This window comes from Vitis riparia, unplaced genomic scaffold (genome assembly GCF_004353265.1).
Source record: "Vitis riparia cultivar Riparia Gloire de Montpellier isolate 1030 unplaced genomic scaffold, EGFV_Vit.rip_1.0 scaffold835_pilon_pilon, whole genome shotgun sequence".
Lineage (NCBI taxonomy): Eukaryota > Viridiplantae > Streptophyta > Magnoliopsida > Vitales > Vitaceae > Vitis > Vitis riparia.
In genome coordinates, this window is record NW_023269807.1 from 74,921 (window position 1) to 94,219 (window position 19,299).

Here is a 19,299-nt window from a genome sequence, read left to right on the forward strand (position 1 = left end):
AAGGTCTTTACCACACATCTGTCTGTGGATTCAGTTCCTATAAATATACAAGAAACTTTAAGTGATGCAAGGTGGATAAAGGCTATAGGTGAGGAGATGAATGGTTTGCATAAGAATGAGACATGGGATGCTGTTTTGCCATTGAACTTAAAAGAAAAAAATTCCATAGGATGGAAGTGGATATTTACCATTAAATACAAAGTTGATGATTCAATTGAAAGGTATAAAGCCAAATTGTTGGCTAAGGGATATACACAAACCTATGAAATTGATTGTCAAGAAACTTTGCTCTAGTGGCAAAGATGAATTCTGTTGGGTTACTCCTGTCCTTAAAGAAAGTATGTACTTGATATGCTTGATGAGGGATGTAAACTGGTGGACACACCTATTGAACAAAACCATAACATAGGTGATGCCATTGAAAGAGCTCCAATTGATAAAGGGAGATATAAAGGTCTTGTCTGGCATTAATTTATTTGCCCCATACAAGACTTGACATTACATATGCATTCATTATGATAAGTCAATTTACGCATTCTCCTTTGGAAAGTCATATGGATGTTGTGTTGTGAATCTTGAGGTATTTGAAGTTCACACCTGGGAAAGGATTATTTTTCTTAAAGAACAATCATCTTCAAGTTGAAGCTTATATAGATGCAGATTGAGTGGGTTTAATTATAGACAGAAGATCCACTTCAATATGCGTTTGTGGGAGATAACCCAGTCAAATGGAGAAGCAAAAGACAACTAGTGGTTGCTCAGCCTAGTGTTGAGGTGGAGTTCAAGACATGACTCTGGTATATGTGAGCGTATGTGGTTGAATCCTACTAAAGGAAGTACAAGCAATGGTGGAAGAACCTGTAAGGTTGTATTGCAATAAGCATTGTGCACAATCTGGTGCAACATGATAGAATTAAGTTCTTGAAATCGATAAGCATTTCATTGAGAAGATGGATAGTGTACAGATCTTTATCCTTTCATCTCAACAAAGTTGCGACTAGTTGACATCTTTACGAAGGGAGTTTCAAGTCCTACGCTCAACTCTATGGTAAGCAAGCTGGGAATGGATGATGCCATCAAACCAGTTTGAGGGGGCTTGTTGGAACATATTCTCCTAGCTGGCTCTCATTATTATTAGGATCGTTTCCTGATTTTAGGCAGTAAATTAGTTAATTGACTTTTCTCAGTTAGGAATGTTGTAATTGTTAGAGGATTCCTAGGTGTCAGTGAACCATTTTAATTAGTTCTTTCTATGTCATTATTATATTTTTTTTTCTGTTTTAGTGTGGAGTTCAATTGAATATATTTTTTCTCTATCAAAAAATTAAAAGGATTTCTTATTCTCCAATAGTTATCCTATATATTGCATACTATTTGTTGCTTACATACTTCTCAATGCCTCTTAATTGAGTTATTCTATTTTTCAATATTATATTCAATTTATTTCTTTGATGAGATCATATCATTTTTCACTTGTTTAAATTCTTACATTTCTTAATTTATTTCTGTAGCATTTTTGTGAAATCAATGGATGTCTGCTATTATTCTCTAAACTATTATTTGTGAAACAGGCAGCCTACCCATGAAGATATCATAAATATTGTCCATAGGATGTATGAGAAAGATGGCATATCTAGGGATGCAGTTGTAAGAATTGTGGACACATTTCCTAATCAAGGTATCAGTCTGTTCCACATCGCCTTGTAGTTATTCTATTTTTTGTAACTTGTATGATATGTTTAGCTGTAGGAAAATTTGATAATTGCTTTGGATGTTATTTTGTTCTACCTTACCTTCAATTGAAATTTGTTTTACTAGCTTTCGTAGAATATGGTGAATATAATGTCATCATTTTTTTTGGTGCATAATGTCAATCATCTAAGTTTTGGTTTCCGGCAATAGTGTTATGTTGCTGAATTCCCTTCATTACTTATTTGCACTTTATGTAGCTTGTGTTGTGGTAGATTTTCTATGCTTGTCTGATTGCTTGTGGTGATATCATTGTGTAATATCATGTATAAGCTGGTAACAAAATAGACTCTTGCTGAAATCACATGCCTACGAATGACTTGTGAAAGCTCTTGACATGGAAAGAGGTTTACTCTAATAACAAGGGTTTGTAAATTTGAATTTTCTTGATATTAGAGGCAAACTTGGATGGCCTTTTTTCTTTTTTGGTCTTAAATCTAAGTAGACCTTAATTTGATTGAAGTCTAAGTAGAACTTAATCTCATTAAGTATTAAGTTGTTTATATTTATTAATGTTTAAATGTTATTGATTGCTAAGTTGCTTGTTTTATTATCTTAATGTTGTTATGCTTTACCTAATCAATTTTTATCCTTACAAAAATAATTATTTGATTCTTCTTATTTTTATACAATTAAAATAAATATAATTGAAAACTAATAATTTTAACAAAGCAATTATTTTTTACTTCTATTTACTTTAGATAAAGATATTTGAAAATTAATAATTTTTAAAAAATAGTATTTTAATAATATATTGCCTAATATACCAAAATACCAAAATTTATTACGTTATTATTTTATATAATTAAAATAAGATATTTAGAACCTAACAATTTGAAAACACTAGAAGTAAAAAAAAAATGCTAAAATGGATTACAATTCCAAAAGTTTATAATGATTAATTTTGCAATTAGTTAGGAAATTAGCAATTGGGTACTAATCACAATTTCTAATCATGTTCAGCTGCTGAGAAAATGTTGGAATTTTTCTAGGTTAACTTCATTGATTACTCACTTATTTGTATCTAGTGCATATTTTGATCTATAAATTTATGATAGAAGTGTATCTTCAATTGTTAGAATTAATTCATTACTTTTCGGAATTTTAATTTGGGAAATTAAGAATGTCAAATCCTAACTTTTTATTTTTCAAAATAAGTTGAAATTGTTGAGTTTAGTGGATATTTAGATGAATGTGAGTTTGCTTATGGAGTTTTGATTGGAGAACTTTTATTTGAAGTAATAATGTTTGATTTATTTTAGTTTTTCGGGCCATGTTGGGCTTTGTTATTGGAGGTAGCCTTAAAAGACTTTGTTTAGGCAAGGCCCAATTGGAAGTGGGTCCTGCTTGTCTTTTAAAAGGAGGGGAGAATTTCCACTCTCCTCCCAAAGAAGCACTCCATGATCGATGCCCTAGCTTCTCGTTAACCATGATGATTTCTCCCTAAGGTCCCGATCCTTGTGTGTCATTTCCGATGGCTTCGGAGGCGAACTCAAAGCCATTAGCAGACGTTTGTCACAGGATGCTTCAAATGAGCCTCCCTATGGGTTTATATAGAGCCCAAGAAGCTTTTGGAGATTCCTACACATAGCCATTGGTGGGAAGAGTGTGGAAGGTTCTAGAGATGCCTAGAGATGTCTACACATCTCTACACTATGGTGGAAGGAATGAAAGGAGTCCAAGGCTTTCTAGAGAATTCTAGAGATCTCTTGTATATTCTTGTACATAGAATTGTATAAGTTGTTCTAGAATATTCATGATTTGTAAGGAACCCTCCAAGGTTCCAGAGAGTTCCATTGGTGCCTATAAATAGGTGAAGGTCTCATTTGGCCAAGGCACCAAGCAAGTGAGTTCCAAAGCACTTGTAAAGTTTCCTTTGAGTAATAAAAGCTTCCAAGTCGTAAGCATCTTAGCCTAACAAACTAAGTATTGGGAGTAAGGTTGACTTATCAAGAACAAGGGTCTTGACTTGTCTAAGTGCCGCACGAGCTTAGGAAAAGACTAAGCCCGTGACATGTTGCTCTCTTAGAAGAAGTTCTTAGATTCCAAGGTACTGTTTCTTGGTCCTGTTCTTCTTGGGAGGAAGGGCCTTTTTCTTCTTCTACTTCTTTCTGGTGCTGGATTCTCCTGTTTTGGGTAGGGAATGCAGAGGGACAACGTTGATTCAGAAGCTTTGGGGAGGATCCTCCGAGCGGGATGAGGGTGTGCTGGAGGTAAGGGCCGAAACTATAAAGGGGCCTCTCTCTATGGTTCTGCAAGATGGTTCAGAGGTGGTTTTCCCTGAGAAGGCTTCCTCTGGAGAGGATCTGCCATTTGATAAGGAGCTCTCTAATTTCAAAGATTTTAGTAGATTCTTGGGAATGCTGGTTAAGGGGTGTGAAGAAAAAATTGTTTTGCTTCTGAAGAAGTTGAAGAGGACGGCTGGTGGGGGGACCCCTTGTAAAGGAAGGAAGAAGAAAGCGGTGTCTACATTACGCGCTGAAAGGGAACTTAAGAGATTGGATTGCATGGTTAGCTATGGAGAGCTTGTGCTTGCGAATAGAAGGAGCGGTAGGAACAATTGGGAACTGATTCCAATGGATTGATGAAGATCAAAATCCTCTCTTAGAATGTTAGAGGGCTTAACAATAGGGAGAAAAGGAGGATGATTAAGTTAGTGGTTAGATCCCAGAAGGCAGGTTTCGTTTGTTTTTTAGAAACAAAGGTGCAAGAGATGTCATTAAAGGTGGTGAAAAGCTTAGGTGCTGGAAGGTTTATGAACTGAGGTGCAATTAATGCTAAGGGTGCCTTAGGAGGCATTCTGATTTTTTGGTACAACAGGGTTCTGGATCTCTTCGAGCTAGAGCGCGGTGGTTTCACCATCTCGGGTCATTTTAGGAATATGGAAGATGGTTTTGTTTGGGTGTTCATTGGTGTCCATGGACTAGTCTTTTCGAGGGAAAAAAAGGAGTTTTGGGAAGAATTGGGTGCAATTAAAGGCCTATGGGATGATCCTTGCTGCATAGGGGGGGATTTCAACTCTATTAGATTTCCAGGGGAAGGAAGGAATGAGCTCAGTTTGACAACAGAGATGAGAAGGTTCTCTGAGGTCATTGAGGAGCTGAGTCTAAAGGATCTGTCCTCTTTTGGTGGTCAATTCACTTGGTATGGTGGTCTTAATTCTCAAGCAGCATCAAGGTTGGACCGCTTTCTAGTCTTCGACGAGTGGAAGGACCATTTTTTGGGTGTCTTTCAATGTGCTCTCCCTAGAATCATCTTTGATCATTGCCCCATTTCTCTGGAGGGTGGGAGGGTTAAAAAAGGCAAGACTCCTTTCTGCTTTGAGAATATATGGCTTATGTCGGATGGGTTCAAAGAGCTAGTAAGAGAGTGGTGGACTGGGTACTCGGTTGTAGGGTCCAATAGCCATTGTCTTGCTTAGAAGTTGAAGGCTCTTAAAAGGGATCTAAGAAGATGGAATAAAGAAGTTTTTAGTAATGTCTCTGTTAGAAAATCAAAGGCCTTCTCTTGAATTCAATTATGGGATTCCAAGGAGAGTGTTAATCCCCTGTCTATTGAGGAAGCAAAGGCTCGAATGGGGGACTTAGAGGAATACAAGAATTGTGTTTTAATGGAAGAAACCTCTTGGAGACAAAAATCAAGGGAAACCTGGTTAAAGGAGGGAGATAAGAATACCGGGTTTTTTCATAAGATGGCCAATGCTTGGGTGAGAAGAAACTTTTTATCTAAGGTGAAAATTAATGGGGTCACACTTATCGTCGAGGAAGATATCAAGTCTGAGGTGTGTAGGGCTTATCGGACTTTGTTATCGGAAAATGAGGATTAGAGACCGCAAATTAGGGATCTACAGTTTCGTGTTTTGGGGACATAAAGGTCTAGAAGTTTAGAGGTGCCTTTCTAAGAAGAAGAAGTATTCGAAGCCTTGTACAGCCTCTTCGGCGATAAAGTGTCTAGTCCAGATGGCTTTACTATGGCAGTTTGGCAATTTTCCTGGGAATTTACCAAAGACCAGATTATGGCCTTTTTTGGTGACTTATTCCACCTTGACGCTTTTCAGAGGAGTCTAAACTCCACCTTTCTCATTTTGATCCCCAAAAAGGAGGGTGCGGAAGAGTTGAAAGATTTCAGACTGATTAGTTTGGTTGGGAGCCTTTACAATTTGCTTGCCAAAGTCTTGGAAAATAGGCTGAAACTAGTTGTGGGGGAGGTGGTTTCAGAGTTCCAGTATGCCTTCATTCAGGATAGGCAGATTATGGATGTTGTGCTTATTGCAAATGAGGCTATAGACTCCAGGTTGAAGGATAATTTCTTTGGTCTCCTTTTGAAATTGGACATTGAGAAGGCGTTTGATCATGTTAATTGGGATCGCCTTATGTCAGTTATGTCCAAGATGGGGGTTGGGTAGAGGTGGATTAATCTCCATAGCTAATTTTTCAGTTTTAATTAATGGAACCCCTTCAGGATTTTTTTGCAACACTAGGGGTTTGAGACAAGGCAACCTGTTATCTCCTTATCTCTTCATATTAGTCATGGAGGCTCTCAGCCAGCTACTATTTAGAGCCAGAAGTGGGGGTTTCATTGAGGGGTTTAAGGTGGGAAGTAGTTGTGGAGTAGGAAGGGATATGCTCAATTTTCTGTTCGTTGACGACACACTTTTATTTTGCGAGGCCAATAGTGAGTAACTGAGATACTTGAGTTGGGTGTTCTTATGGTTCGAGGCAATTTCTGGTTTAAAAGTGAACAGGGATAAAAGTGAGGCTATCCTTGTAGGAAGTATTAATTCTTTGGAGAATATTGTTTCGGTGATGGGGTGTAGAGTTGGGAAGCTTCATACTTCTTATTTGGGTCTTCCCTTGGGTTCCCCTTTCAAATCATCAAGGGTATGAGACGTAGTGGAAGAGAGATTCAGAAAACGTTTGTCCTTGTGGAAGAGGCAACATCTCTCTAAGGAGGGGAGACTTACCTTGATAAAGAGCACTCTTTCAAGTCTCCCAATTTACTTTTTATCTCTCTTTTTCATTCCGCGGAAGGTGCGTACAAGACTTGAAAAGATTCAAAGAGACTTCTTATGGGGTGGTGGTGCCTTAGTGAAAAAACCGCACTTGGTGAATTGGAGTTCAATTTGTGCTGATATGAGGTAGGGAGGCTTAGATATTCACAACCTTGTAAACAAAGTCTTGCTTGGGAAGTGGAGTTGGAGATTTGCTGTAGAGAGGCATTCTTTGTGGAAACAAGTCATCATAGATAAATTTGAGGTAGAGGAAGGAGGTTGGTGTTCAAGAGAAGCGAGGGGAGCCTATGGTGTGGGAGTGTGGAAAGTTATTAGAAAAGATTGGGAAAGTATTCGCTCTAGATCCCGCTTTGTTGTAGGAAATGGGAGGAAGGTCAGATTTTGGAAGGATTTGTGGTGTGAGGACCAAACGTTGAAAGATGCTTTCCTTAAGTTGTTTTGGTTGGCGGTCAACAAGGATGAGTGGGTGTTTGATGCTTGGGAGGAGGGCGGGGAGGGGCAGCTGGAGTCCTCTGTTTTCAAGACACTTTAATGATTGGGAAATGAAAGAGGAGGAGGGCTTGTTCTGGAAACTGCATCCTTTGGTTTTGAATAGAGATGTGGAGGATGTCTTGAGTTGGAAGAATAGCAAGAACGACTCCTTTTTTGTTAGACCACTCTACCGCTCCTTCACAAGAGCTTCTAGTAAACCCTTTTCCTTGGAGTATTGTGTGGATCCGATGAGGGTAAGCTTTTTTGCTTCTGGGAAGCGTCTTGGAATAGAATCTTGACCATTGACTAGCTCAAAAGAAGGGGCTGGAATATGCCGAATAGGTGTTACTTGTGTAAAGTGGAAGAGGAAACCAGTGACCACTTGATCCTATTTTGCAAGAAGGCTACAATGCTATGAAACTTGTTTTTCTCCCTTTTTAGTGTGTAGTGGGTCCTGCACTCCTCAATCAAAAGGAATTTGGTTGGTTGGCATGGTGCTTTTGTGAGTAAGAGAAAGGAAAAGGCTTGGAGGGCTGCCCCCCTTTGTTTAATGTGGACCTTATGGAAGGAAAGAAATGAAAAAGTGTTCAATGGCATAGAACGGTTCGACTAAGCTTTAAAACTTTCCTTTTTGTACACTTTTATGAATTGGGGTAGGGTGTGTTTAGAGGATCATTCTTTGTCCATGATTGATTTTATAGAGTGACTTTTGTTTAGTTAGGAGAAAGGTTTTCGTCTTTCTTTTTGCCTAGCTTCTTAGGCGTTGTTTGTATGCTTCGTGTGTACTTTTTTTGCCGCTTCTAGGCATTACTAATACAATCTTTTATTTACCTATCAAAAAAAAAAAAAAAAAAAAAAAGAAAAAAAGAAAAGAAAAAAAGAGTTTCAATTTTGAAAAAAATATAGTAAACTCTTTTTATCTAACTTTATGATTTTAGTGTTACTATTTTCATTTTTGAATGAAGAATCTAAAAAATTTACCAAATTTAATTTTATTGAGAAATGGATGAGTTATTAGACAAACATAGTGACTGCATGTAGTTAAGTATCTGTTTGATTTTTGAAATTTGTGGATTCATTTTAGACTCGTTTCCTATTCAAATCAATTGGTCCTTATGTTGTTGTTTTCTTTATTAGTAAGAATTCTTCAAAAAATTTTAAATCTACTTTTTCTTAAGAAATAAGACAGAAAATGGTTAAAAATAGAACTTATATCAATTATATTCAATTTTCTTGATGAAAATTTTGCTAATTTGTAGTAAATTCATTTCTCAATCAAATTGCATGAAATTTAGGTACTTTGATTTCTTTTTAAGTTACAAATAATAGAAATTTTCAAAAGTGAATTTGGTTTCAAAAGTTGATCGAGAAATTAGCTTTGAGTTTTGTCTAAGTTAAAAGTTGGAAAGAAAAAAGAAAAAAGAAAAAAAGGAACTCCTTCCATTAAGAGAATGGTAAAAAAATTTAAAATTTTTCATTAAAACAATGTTGTTTTAAATTTAGGATCATCCTATACATCTGCACGGTATGTTTATTTAATCCCTTTGGTGGTTCATCAAGCACACGTACCATTTAAACAAGGTATTTTCAATCTTTTTAAACTTCAAAGATTTGAACAAGACTAGCAAAGATTTGGCCAAATTAAAGGCTTTATAGAATATAGCCCTTGGATTGCAATCAATATATATGTATATTTTAAATTTTAAATTTTTTTGTAAATGATATAGAAACATAGATTGGACCTATTTATTAATTAATACAAAACTGAATTTGTTTGAGTTTTGTTATTTGATTTGAGACATGGATACAGAGTTACATCGCCCTTCAATCTATCACCAGTGTAGTAAAACTCTATTAACATGTGGATGTATCCATTCCTGTGGCTGATACATGGGAATACGTGTAGATTTATGTATTTTTCTCAATAGGAAACTACACAAAAACGGAAAGGTATAAAGGAAGAATGGCTTCTGTGAATTGTTGAATTTTCTAAACATCAAAATGTTCATCAACACATCAACTATCCATCAATATCTTATTGATTGTTTTTTAGTTCAGTATATTCAGAAATAGTTTCTAAAATTAGCATGATATTATTATTGTTATTGATTTTCTTGTTATTATTGTACTTTGAGTTTTATATTTGCCATTTAGCACTTCTGTTGCTACTCAAATATGCCTATATTCTTCATTTTCACGTGTTATGATTGATTTGCATTCCATTGACTTAACACTGATTGGAAGTGTACTGAAGAATTATGAGCTTTCCATTTTGGGCAGCTTTGGATTTTTATGGAGCTCTTAGGTCCCGAACATATGATCGGTCAATCTCCAAGGTAAATGACATTTTGACTTGAAACATGGAAATTCTTTGCCACATTTTCCAGGAAATTATTTCTCATGGACCAGGATTTTTCAGTTTTTTATCACCTATTTACCATCATATTGTATTTGTGATGGTGTTATTAGCTATTTGCCATGTAAATCATGGCATTATAATTTTCTTCTTCTATTTCTCTTCATAATTCCAATATTATTTGCAAGAATAATTTAATTTTTTGGTAATTCATTTTTAGGCTAGAATAATTTAATGCTGGTTGTATGTGATATTCTTTTCTTGTTTCTGGACCCTTGACTCATTAATAAGTTTTTGGCATATTAGATGCTTAATAGTGTTAGAAGTTAACCAAATGTCTTTGGAGGTTCCTAGTGGTGGATTGGACCATTTTAGTGCTCATAATTAGAATCTCTATATACTATGAACATGAAGTTAGAAGGCACAGATTGATCAAACATAGGAAGTATTAATAGACAGATAGGTTAGATATCTCTTTTAATGAATTACCTGATTTTTGTGGAGATCTTCTACTGGAACTAGTGGAAACTGTCTTGCTTGGAAACAATAATCCATTTTGTTAATTGAGTAAAGATGAGCTCTTCTATCGATAGATAAAAGAACCCAGCCCTAATGACTATTATGGAAGTGGGATGTCAAAACTCAATTACTATGTCTTAGTTGCTTAAATCGATCAATGGCATCTGTTCTTGTGGATTGTTAAGGACATTTAGGATGTCCTTGCTCATAAATACTTGTGAGGTGGAAATGCTGCTTGGTTTTTCAGCAGAAGGAAGACACTCTTGAGAGAACACAGATGATTTAGGTAACAAATCTCTGGCAGTAGCTGATGGAAATCTTAGAGATGCCCCTACAGTCTCTAAAAGTGACACTTTCTCATGACGACTGGATATTGGATGCCAGTTGTTGTACTTTTGTATACACTAAGAAACAATACTTGAATGTGTTGCAAGAAAAGAGGCTAGGCATGCTGCTCAATTGGCAGGCATTCTTGCTCGAGAATGGGTGCGATAGAGTTAGTCCTGGGCTTACCTGATACACAGTTTATCACACACAAATTGTGTATCCATGGTTTTCCATGGTTCTCCAAAGCTGGGCTAGTGGGTTTTAGAGTTGTCCTGAAAAAAGGAATTTACAAGAAGAGGGGGCAGTTATATCACCTTAGGTAGCTTTATTTCAATACTTTATCTGTGGATGAGGTTATATAAGTTGAAGAGAGAAGAATGAGGTGGCTTAAATCATTGGGTTGGGAGTACAATAAGAGTATTCCCAATACCTCGTGAGTGATGTGATTCCTGCTCCAGGAAAGGGACAATTATGGTCTCTCTCCAGAGTTAAGTAGCTATGCATATGCTTTGGCTAATTGTTTTCCAGAATCGGCAGCATCAGGTCATGATGACTTTGGTCGTGCTAAGCAGACATTTCTTTTTCAAGGCCAGGAGTTCTAATGTATGTTGATAGTATTGTAAAACAGGTAGTAGATTCAGAATTATGCCACAACTTCAACTGAACCATCACTTGCAAATGTGCTGGGGAGGATAAGTACAGGGTGATCAAGGACACAAAGGCCACAATTCTTGTTAACCATACTGATTTTCTGCTTTGTCTCCAAGTCCTAGAATACACGATGAAGGAAAAAATTGATGTTACTCATAACCCTGCTAGTAGATATCCTGCTAGTAGACACAACAGTATTTGTAAATTTGGAATGTGAACAAACACATATGCACCCATGAACATGTGTCTTACTTGTTTATGTTTCATCTTGATGGAGTCAAACATTACAACCAGAAGCATGTCTCCTGTTCCTACCCATTTTATTTTTTTGCCTGCATATTTTTCAAAATCGTCTCCTATAAATACTACCATTATGAGGTATGTATCAGACATAGTCATCAGGCATATAGTGGCTGTTGGCCCAACAAATTAGCCAGTTGGGTGTTGTGTAGGAATGTTTGAATACGAACCTGTGCTCTTTCTGAATTGAGCAAAGTTTTGTGTGGTGCAGGAAGTGTGTGAAGACACGTTGAGGTTAACTTGTTTCCATGTTGATTGAAGTTTTGTTGTGAGTTGATTACAGGTTGTTTATGGTATCCACGTTACCGCTATCTGCTGATCTACAAGGCTATAACCACTATATCAATCCTCTAATCCCATTTTAGACTCTTCATTTTATATTTTTATATGCTTATCACATTTCTTACACGACACTTACAAATATAACGTGCCCAATACTTCTTCCTAGAGAGAAAATACAAATTTGCAAACTATTCAAAGAGATACATAACCTCCTTCTAACCTCTTAAAATCAAATTTCTATTTTCTACTATTTTTCAGTGAAATAATATTATTTAATATTTTGTGGTTCTACCAGCTAATAATAGACAATTGGACTATTCACCCACTTACCTAGTGTTAAGAAATCTGTGTATTGAAAAGCAAGAAATGGGAGAATATCACTTACTGGCTTATAAATAACCTTACAAAGATAACTCAAATAGAACTGAAAGTAACCCACGTTTAACAATCCTAGAAACGTGGTCTATCACTAAAGAATAGATCAAACTAAATAGCACGTCCCTTATCAATGGGGAATGCAAACAAATCAGTAACAAACCACTTAAAACAAATACTTTAACATCCTCCCTTAAACTGAATGCTTTAGCAATCAGTTTACTCCAGGATCCAAACAAACACCCAACAAATCACGTATTTTCAAGAATGCATCAAGCTTTAAAGGTTTAGTCATTATATGAGCAACTTGCTCCTGTGTATGACAATGAACCATCTCTACAATTCCATCTTTTGTGAGCTCACGAAGGAAATGAAAACGAACATCAATGTGCTTGCAGCGACCATGCATCACTAGATTCTTAGAAAGCTTGATTGCTGAACTGTTATCACAATGGACTGTTGTGGAATCATGTTGAGCATGGCTGAGACCTTCAAATATCCTTCTTAACCATATTGCTTGACAAGCATATGAAGTTGCAGCGATAAACTCAACTTCAGTAGTGGACAAGGAGACTACAGGTTGTTTCTTCGAGGACCAAGACACTGCTCCTAAGCTCAACGTAAACACATAACCTGAAGTGCTTTTCCTATCGTCTAAATCCCCAGCATAATCACTATCTGTGTAGGCAATCAGTTCCTCACTTCCTTCTAGAACACACCAAAATCAATGGTACCTTTCAAGTACCTTAGTATCCTCTTTGCTGCTTGCAAATGAAGTTCGGTAGGACAGTCCATGAATCTGCTGATGAGACTCACCACAAACATAACATCCGGTCGAGTGGCAGTCAAATACATAAGACTTCCCACAATCTTCTTATAGAAAGTACTGTCAATCCTCACTCCATCTCCATTTTTCGTAACCTTGAATCCAGGAACCATAGGGTGTGAACTGGATTGCACTTGTCCATGTTGAGCCTTTCCAACACCTCCTGTGTGTATTTCTTCTGACTAATAAAGATGCTATTTGATCTTTGCATCACCTCAATGCCAAGAAAGTATCTCATTTTTCCAAGATCACTCATATCAAACTCAAGCATCATGGATTTCTTAAACTCAGCGAACATAATTTCATCATTCCCAGTAAATATAAGATCATCCACATAGAGACACACAATCAAGATCTTTCCTCCTTTTCCAGTCTTGATGAACAAAGTATGTTCATAGTGGCATTTCTCAAATCCTTCCTTCATAAAATAGGACTCTATATGACTATACCAAGCTTGTGGAGCTTGTTTAAGTCCATACAAAGCCTTCTTCAGTCTGTACACCTGCTGCTCATTGCCCTTTTGTTCATAGCCAGGAGGCTGTTTGACAAAGACTTCTTTACTTAGTTCACCATGGAAGAAGGCTGACTTTACGTCTAACTGGTGGATTGTCCACTCTTTTAGAGCTGCAAGAGAAATCACCACTCAAATTGTATCTAACCGAGCTACAGGTGAAAAAACCTCAGTATAACCACCCCATGTTCTTGATTGTAACCCTTTGCTACCAACTGGGCCTTGTACTTATCCACTTCTCCATTCTCATTGAGCTTTGTCTTGTAAACCCATTTTACCCCAACCTTCTTTGCTTCAGCAGGTAAGTCTGTCAACTCCCATGTATCATTCCTCTCTATGGCTTCTATCTCTGCATCCATTGCTTTTCTCCATTTCATACTTTCCACAGCATTGCCAAATGAGACTGGATCACTGGCTGCAAACAAAGCTTGATATGCAGTGTCTTCTTCCTCAGATAGACCTTCTCCACTTTCGTAATCTCTCATCCAAGGTGGTGGCCTTTTGATTCTTCCTTCATTAGGATTAAGTGGATTTTCTTCATTTGACTCATCTGAATCATTACCCTCCATGTTTTCCATTGTATTGTCGTGGTGATCATCTTCGATGTTTCCTTTATCGGGTATCAACTAGGACTACTTCTTTGTCACTTTCTCCCGAGTCTAGATCAGCTATAATGGCTTCTTCATGACTCTTGTTCCAATCCCAACTGTTTTCTTCTTCAAACTTCACATCTCTGCTTACTATTATCTTCTGAGAGACTAGATCATACAATCTATATGCCTTCGAATCCTCACTAACTCCGAGTAGAACACATCTCACACTCTTGTCATCAAGCTTAGTCCTCTTACTATCAGGAATATGGACATGTGATATGCAACCAAACACCCTGAAGTGATCAACTCATGGTTTAGATCCGCTCCAAGCTTCTTCTGGAGTCATGTCTTTTACTACTTGGACTTCTATTCAGAACATAGGCAGTCCAGTTGACTGCTTTAGGCCAGAAAGTTTTTGGAAATTTTCTTCCTGAAAGCATGCTTTGCACCATATTCATAATAGTTCAGTTCTTTCTCTCTGCAACACCATTCTGTTGTGGAGTATATGCAGTTGTCAGTTGTCTACGTATGCCATTTTCCTTACAAAAATCTGTGAAGTTGTGTGATGTGAATACTCCTCCACGATCAGTGCAAAGGCATCTTATATATGAACCAGTTTCTTTCTCAACACGACTCTTATAATTCTTGAAAGTGATGAAAGCTTCTGACTTCTCTACCAAGAAATAAACCCAAGTTTTGCGGCTAAAAATCATCAATGAAAGTGATCAGGTACCTTTTCTTGCTATTTGAAGTGGGATTGATTGGTCCACAGATGTTGGCATGCACCAGTTGAAGAATCTAAGAAGCCCTCCATGTGCTCTCTTTTGGAAATGGATCTCTTCGTTGTTTTCCTACCAAGCAGTCTTCACACACCTTCGAAGGAGCTTGAAATCGTGGCAGTCCATTCATCATTCTTTTCTGCTGAAGAGTTTTCAAGCCATTGAAGCTTAAATGTCCATATCTAAAGTGCCAAAGCCGAGCTTGATCCTCTCTAAGAGAAGAAAAGCGGATTTCTTCCTTTAGCAGTTTTTGAGCAGGCAAGATAAACATTCTATTTGAGGACATTGCAGTCTCCATGATTAATCCTCTCTCTGGATAATGAATCTTACATTTCCCATGTTGTATGAGAATTGCAAGCCCCTTCTCTTGTAGCTATCCCACACTTGGCAAATTATTCTTCAATCCTGGGACATAAAACACCTCAGTGATGACCTGCACAATTCCATTCACAAGCATTTGTATATTTCCTTTTCCTATCGCAGCCATGATTGAATTATCTCCCAACTTTACAGAAGTGCTGAAACTCTCATCAAGCCTAGAGAAAAGCTCCTTCTTGCCACACATATGGTTGCTGCAACCTGAGTCAAGAAACCATAACTCCTCTTTACTAGCTTCCTTGACATCCACATGTGCCATTAACAACATTTCTCCACTAGCTTTTGCATAGTGTGCCTTTGTCTCTGTCTCCTTGTTTGGACATTGATATTGAAAATGTCCAAGCTTATGACAATTGTAGCACTCAATGGTAGACTTGTCAAAGCTTTGTCTGCCTCTACCTCTTCCTCTAAATCCACCACAACCTCGTCCTCTTCCTCTTGATTGATCTTCATAAGTAACCTTTAATGCTTGTTCTTCCACAAAATGGCCATGCATGCCTTGTTCATGCACCAGAAGACTGCTTTGTAGGACATCAATGGATAAGGTGTCTAGATCATTAGACTTCTCAATAGAGCACACAACATAGTCGAATTTAGGAGTCATAGATCTCAGAATCTTTTCAATGACCACAACATCCTCCATCTTCTCACCATGAACCCTCATCTTGTTGGCTATAGTAAGGGTTCAAGCAAAGTACTCATTCACAGATTCCCCTACCTTCATGTTGAGCACCTCAAATTCCTTTCGAAGAGCTTGTTGTTGTGCACGTTGCTCCCATGTCGTCCCCTGGTACTTCTGCTTCAAAGAGTCCCAAATGCTCTTTGCTGTATCCTTGTTCAGAATGGTCTCCAGGACTGATCGATCAATGGCTTGGAAGAGATAACTTTTAGCCTTCAAATCCTTCAGTTTTGCATCTTCAATCACCTTCTTTTGTCCTTCAGTGAGTTCTGCCCCTGCTTCTGCTGTAGGGATCCCTTGTTCTAGCAAGCTCCTTCTCCATGAGCATACACCAGTGATCATAGTGTCCATCAAGCTTTGGAATTACTGGTTGCACAAAGTTACTTTTAGTTGCCATCCTTACTGCTACACGCTTAGAAGACTGCTTCTTCTCAAGTTTTGATCAGGCCTAGTGATGTGGCTCTGATACCAAATGTTAAGAAATCTGTGTATTGAAAAGTAAGAAATGGGAGAATATCTTATTGATTGAATAAATAACTTACTGGCTTATAAATAGCCTTACAAAGATAACTCAAACAGAACTGAAAGTAACCCACATTTAACAATCCTAGAAACGTGGTCTATGACTAAAGAATAGATCAAACTAAACAACACTTCCCTTATCAATAGGGAATACCAACAAATCAGTAACAAACTACTTAAAACAAATACTTTAACACCTAGCCTTTTGAACAGGGGATGTCTTGCTATGCCTGGGAACTCAAAATCTGTTAGCATTTTATGATGCAGTAACTCAGGTTTGGTACAGTTGACTTCTAGTAAAGTGCCTTTTTTTTTTCCTGAGAAAATGCATGAAATAAGAGATTTTAATTCAGATTCCAGTTCATATAAGTTCTGCAAATGCATCAGGACTGATCTGCATTGAGAGAAAAAAAATTTGAAGTCTCAAAATCTCTTTGCTGTAGAGTGTTGCTGTGAACTAAACATACTATAACAACTTCAATTGAAAAGAGCTTTTAGGTAGTCAAAATGCTGCAACAGATGGACTTAAATTAGCATTTGTTACTTATACACATCTGTTATCTAACTCTTTGTTATGGCAGTGGGTGGATGATATTGGAGGTCTTGAAAATCTCGGAAACAAACTCCTCAGGAGAAGGAAGGATGAAGAACTTCCTGTGTTTGTTCCACCGAAGGTTAGTATTTTTCAATCCCTTTTAAACAAACAATGAGTTTTTTTTTTTTTTTTTTTGTGCTGTTGCACTCAGATGTCAGTGAAAAACAGTGCATCTGTAGAATCAAATCAAACTAGAAAAGAATACTTACAGCTATCATTAGTGGACAAGTTTTTACTTGTTCCAAAAATAGAAATCTTCTTACCAATGAGCATTTGGAATAGCATTATGTTTTCTTAAGAAGAGGACTGCCATCGAAGATGAAGACCTTTGGATCAGCACCACGATGGGATTAGTTTCATTTCCGAATGGATGGACTCTTTAAAACATTTAGCACTATACATTGTCTTTTCTTGAATTTCAAACTGCATATAACTAATCTGCTAATTTTTAGACTGACAGCAGTTGTTGCATTTGGTTGAACAGCAAACTATTGATGCTTTACTTGAGTCTGGCTACTCTCTCATCAAAGAACAGCAGTTGATAATGGAGACCAAACTTTCAAAAGAATACATGAAGAACATTGATGACTAGGAAAAATAGGATGCAGCTTTGGAAAGTGTTATTAGGTGAGTTTAATATTTTCAATTTGTAGTTTATGCATAAAAATTATCGGCCATTGGATGATGTCACCACTCTAAAATGGTCTGAATTCATGACTGAAAATAGTTCATGAATAAGGAACCTGATCTGTATGTATAGAAATGTTAAATGTAAGCTTCCTCTTCTGTTTTTTGCTCACAGAAAAAAAAAAAAAAAGGTTGGCATTTTGTTGAATTGCTTGAAGGCTCCCCCATTTTTGTTAGGCCCTTTCTTTGTGTTAGACAACCAATTTTTCTGAAAGCTTTAAACCTATAGAATTTAGCTCTACAATGTATGTCATACTCTCCAACACCCTCATGTGCAGCCCCATACCCTCGCATAGAGAAATGCATGGGCTCAGCTCTTTTGGGTTTCCACATTGACTCAACAAATTGAGGAAACAAATATACGATGAGGTTCAAATATATGATGTCCTGCCAAACAAAGCTCAGACATTATGTTGATAACCAATTTTCTTGAAAGTTTAAGCTTGTAGGATGCACAAGGCCTCTCATCCTCTCCAACTCTTTGGATTGTGTTGCTCAAGTGTTGCAAACAGGTCAAGCATATTCCCTTCTTTTTCTCTAAACATGGCCTACAAGGGCAAACGAGTAAGGTTGAATGAGACCTTTGAGTTTTCATTATGGGCCTCAAGAACCAAAATAGTCTAGGACTGTTTCCTTAAAAGGCCATAATGTTTTTCTCACACCAAACTAAACTCTTTCAAACAGTTTAGTTCTTAAAACCCAATCGAAATGGTGATATCTAAAAGAAATATAGAGACAAGTTTAATTGAAGTTGGGGGATCATGTTGAAGCTGTCTTTGATTATTCAGAATGAATGATATTAGTAATGTTGGCTTCTAGACTTTTTGGTCATGGTTCCATAAAAAGGCTATGTGAGGCCCCTATAAATTTAATGCCCCCATTCACTCACTTTATTCAATCAAAAAATAAAAACCCAAACAAATGAATGAATGATTATGATGTTGAAATTTGAGAGGTTTTCAACATGAATATCATCATGAAATTTCTTTTATATATATATAATCAACATCAACACATGAATATTAGTGAGTTTTTATACAATATGCATGGATATGTTTAATTTGTCTATGCATTTTTCATATGGGTCTTTCTTGGTTTTTGATGAGAAATCTCAGTAAGAGATATTTAGACACAATTTAGAGTTTATATTGCTTTTAAAAAAATGTTTTAAGACTAAGCTCAAATAGAAATATAAGGGTGACTTTTAGTACATACCGATAAATTTTTTTAGAAAAATCTTATAATTATAATAAATTTACTAAAGATACTCATACTAATAAATATAGATAACATGGCATTGTGGAGTATTACAAGGGTAAAAGAAATGTTTTATTTATTTGTGTATACTAACAAATATATCAAAATTTTGAATTATAGAATTAAATTGCGATATATTTTAAATTTGTTAAGTTAATGTACTCTTAAAGCTTTGTTGTGGAGAAGTTGGCCCGTTTACATTCTACTCCTTTAGTTTTTTATGATCATAAGTACAAAGAGATTCATACGGTGTCTTGGGATTTGGAGGTACATAAAATGAGATGACATGCACCTTGGGTACTCAAGGATACTTTTCTCTTTATAATCGACAAAAGGAAAAGTATGTTTTGGCATGCCCATTTGGAAATAATTAACTTTTTAGAACCTAAGTTTTTCAATTCCCAAATTTCTATGTCAATATGGAAAAATAT

The 19,299-nt window shown here is 36.7% G+C and overlaps 1 protein-coding gene across 1 annotated transcript in view; it reads left to right on the top strand.

Moving 5' to 3' along the window:
* The window catches only part of LOC117910749 (ribulose bisphosphate carboxylase/oxygenase activase, chloroplastic-like), a 40,092-nt gene extending 22,351 nt beyond the window's left edge, over window positions 1–17,741 (top strand). Inside the window, exons 9-12 of the mRNA XM_034824902.1 lie at window positions 1,572–1,678; window positions 9,512–9,567; window positions 16,911–17,003; window positions 17,409–17,741. Of these exons, the coding sequence (XP_034680793.1) occupies window positions 1,572–1,678; window positions 9,512–9,567; window positions 16,911–17,003; window positions 17,409–17,516 (364 nt within the window). The 3' untranslated portion in view covers window positions 17,517–17,741. The remainder of the gene's footprint in view (window positions 1–1,571; window positions 1,679–9,511; window positions 9,568–16,910; window positions 17,004–17,408) is intronic.
* Window positions 17,742–19,299: the final 1,558 nt, after the last annotated feature.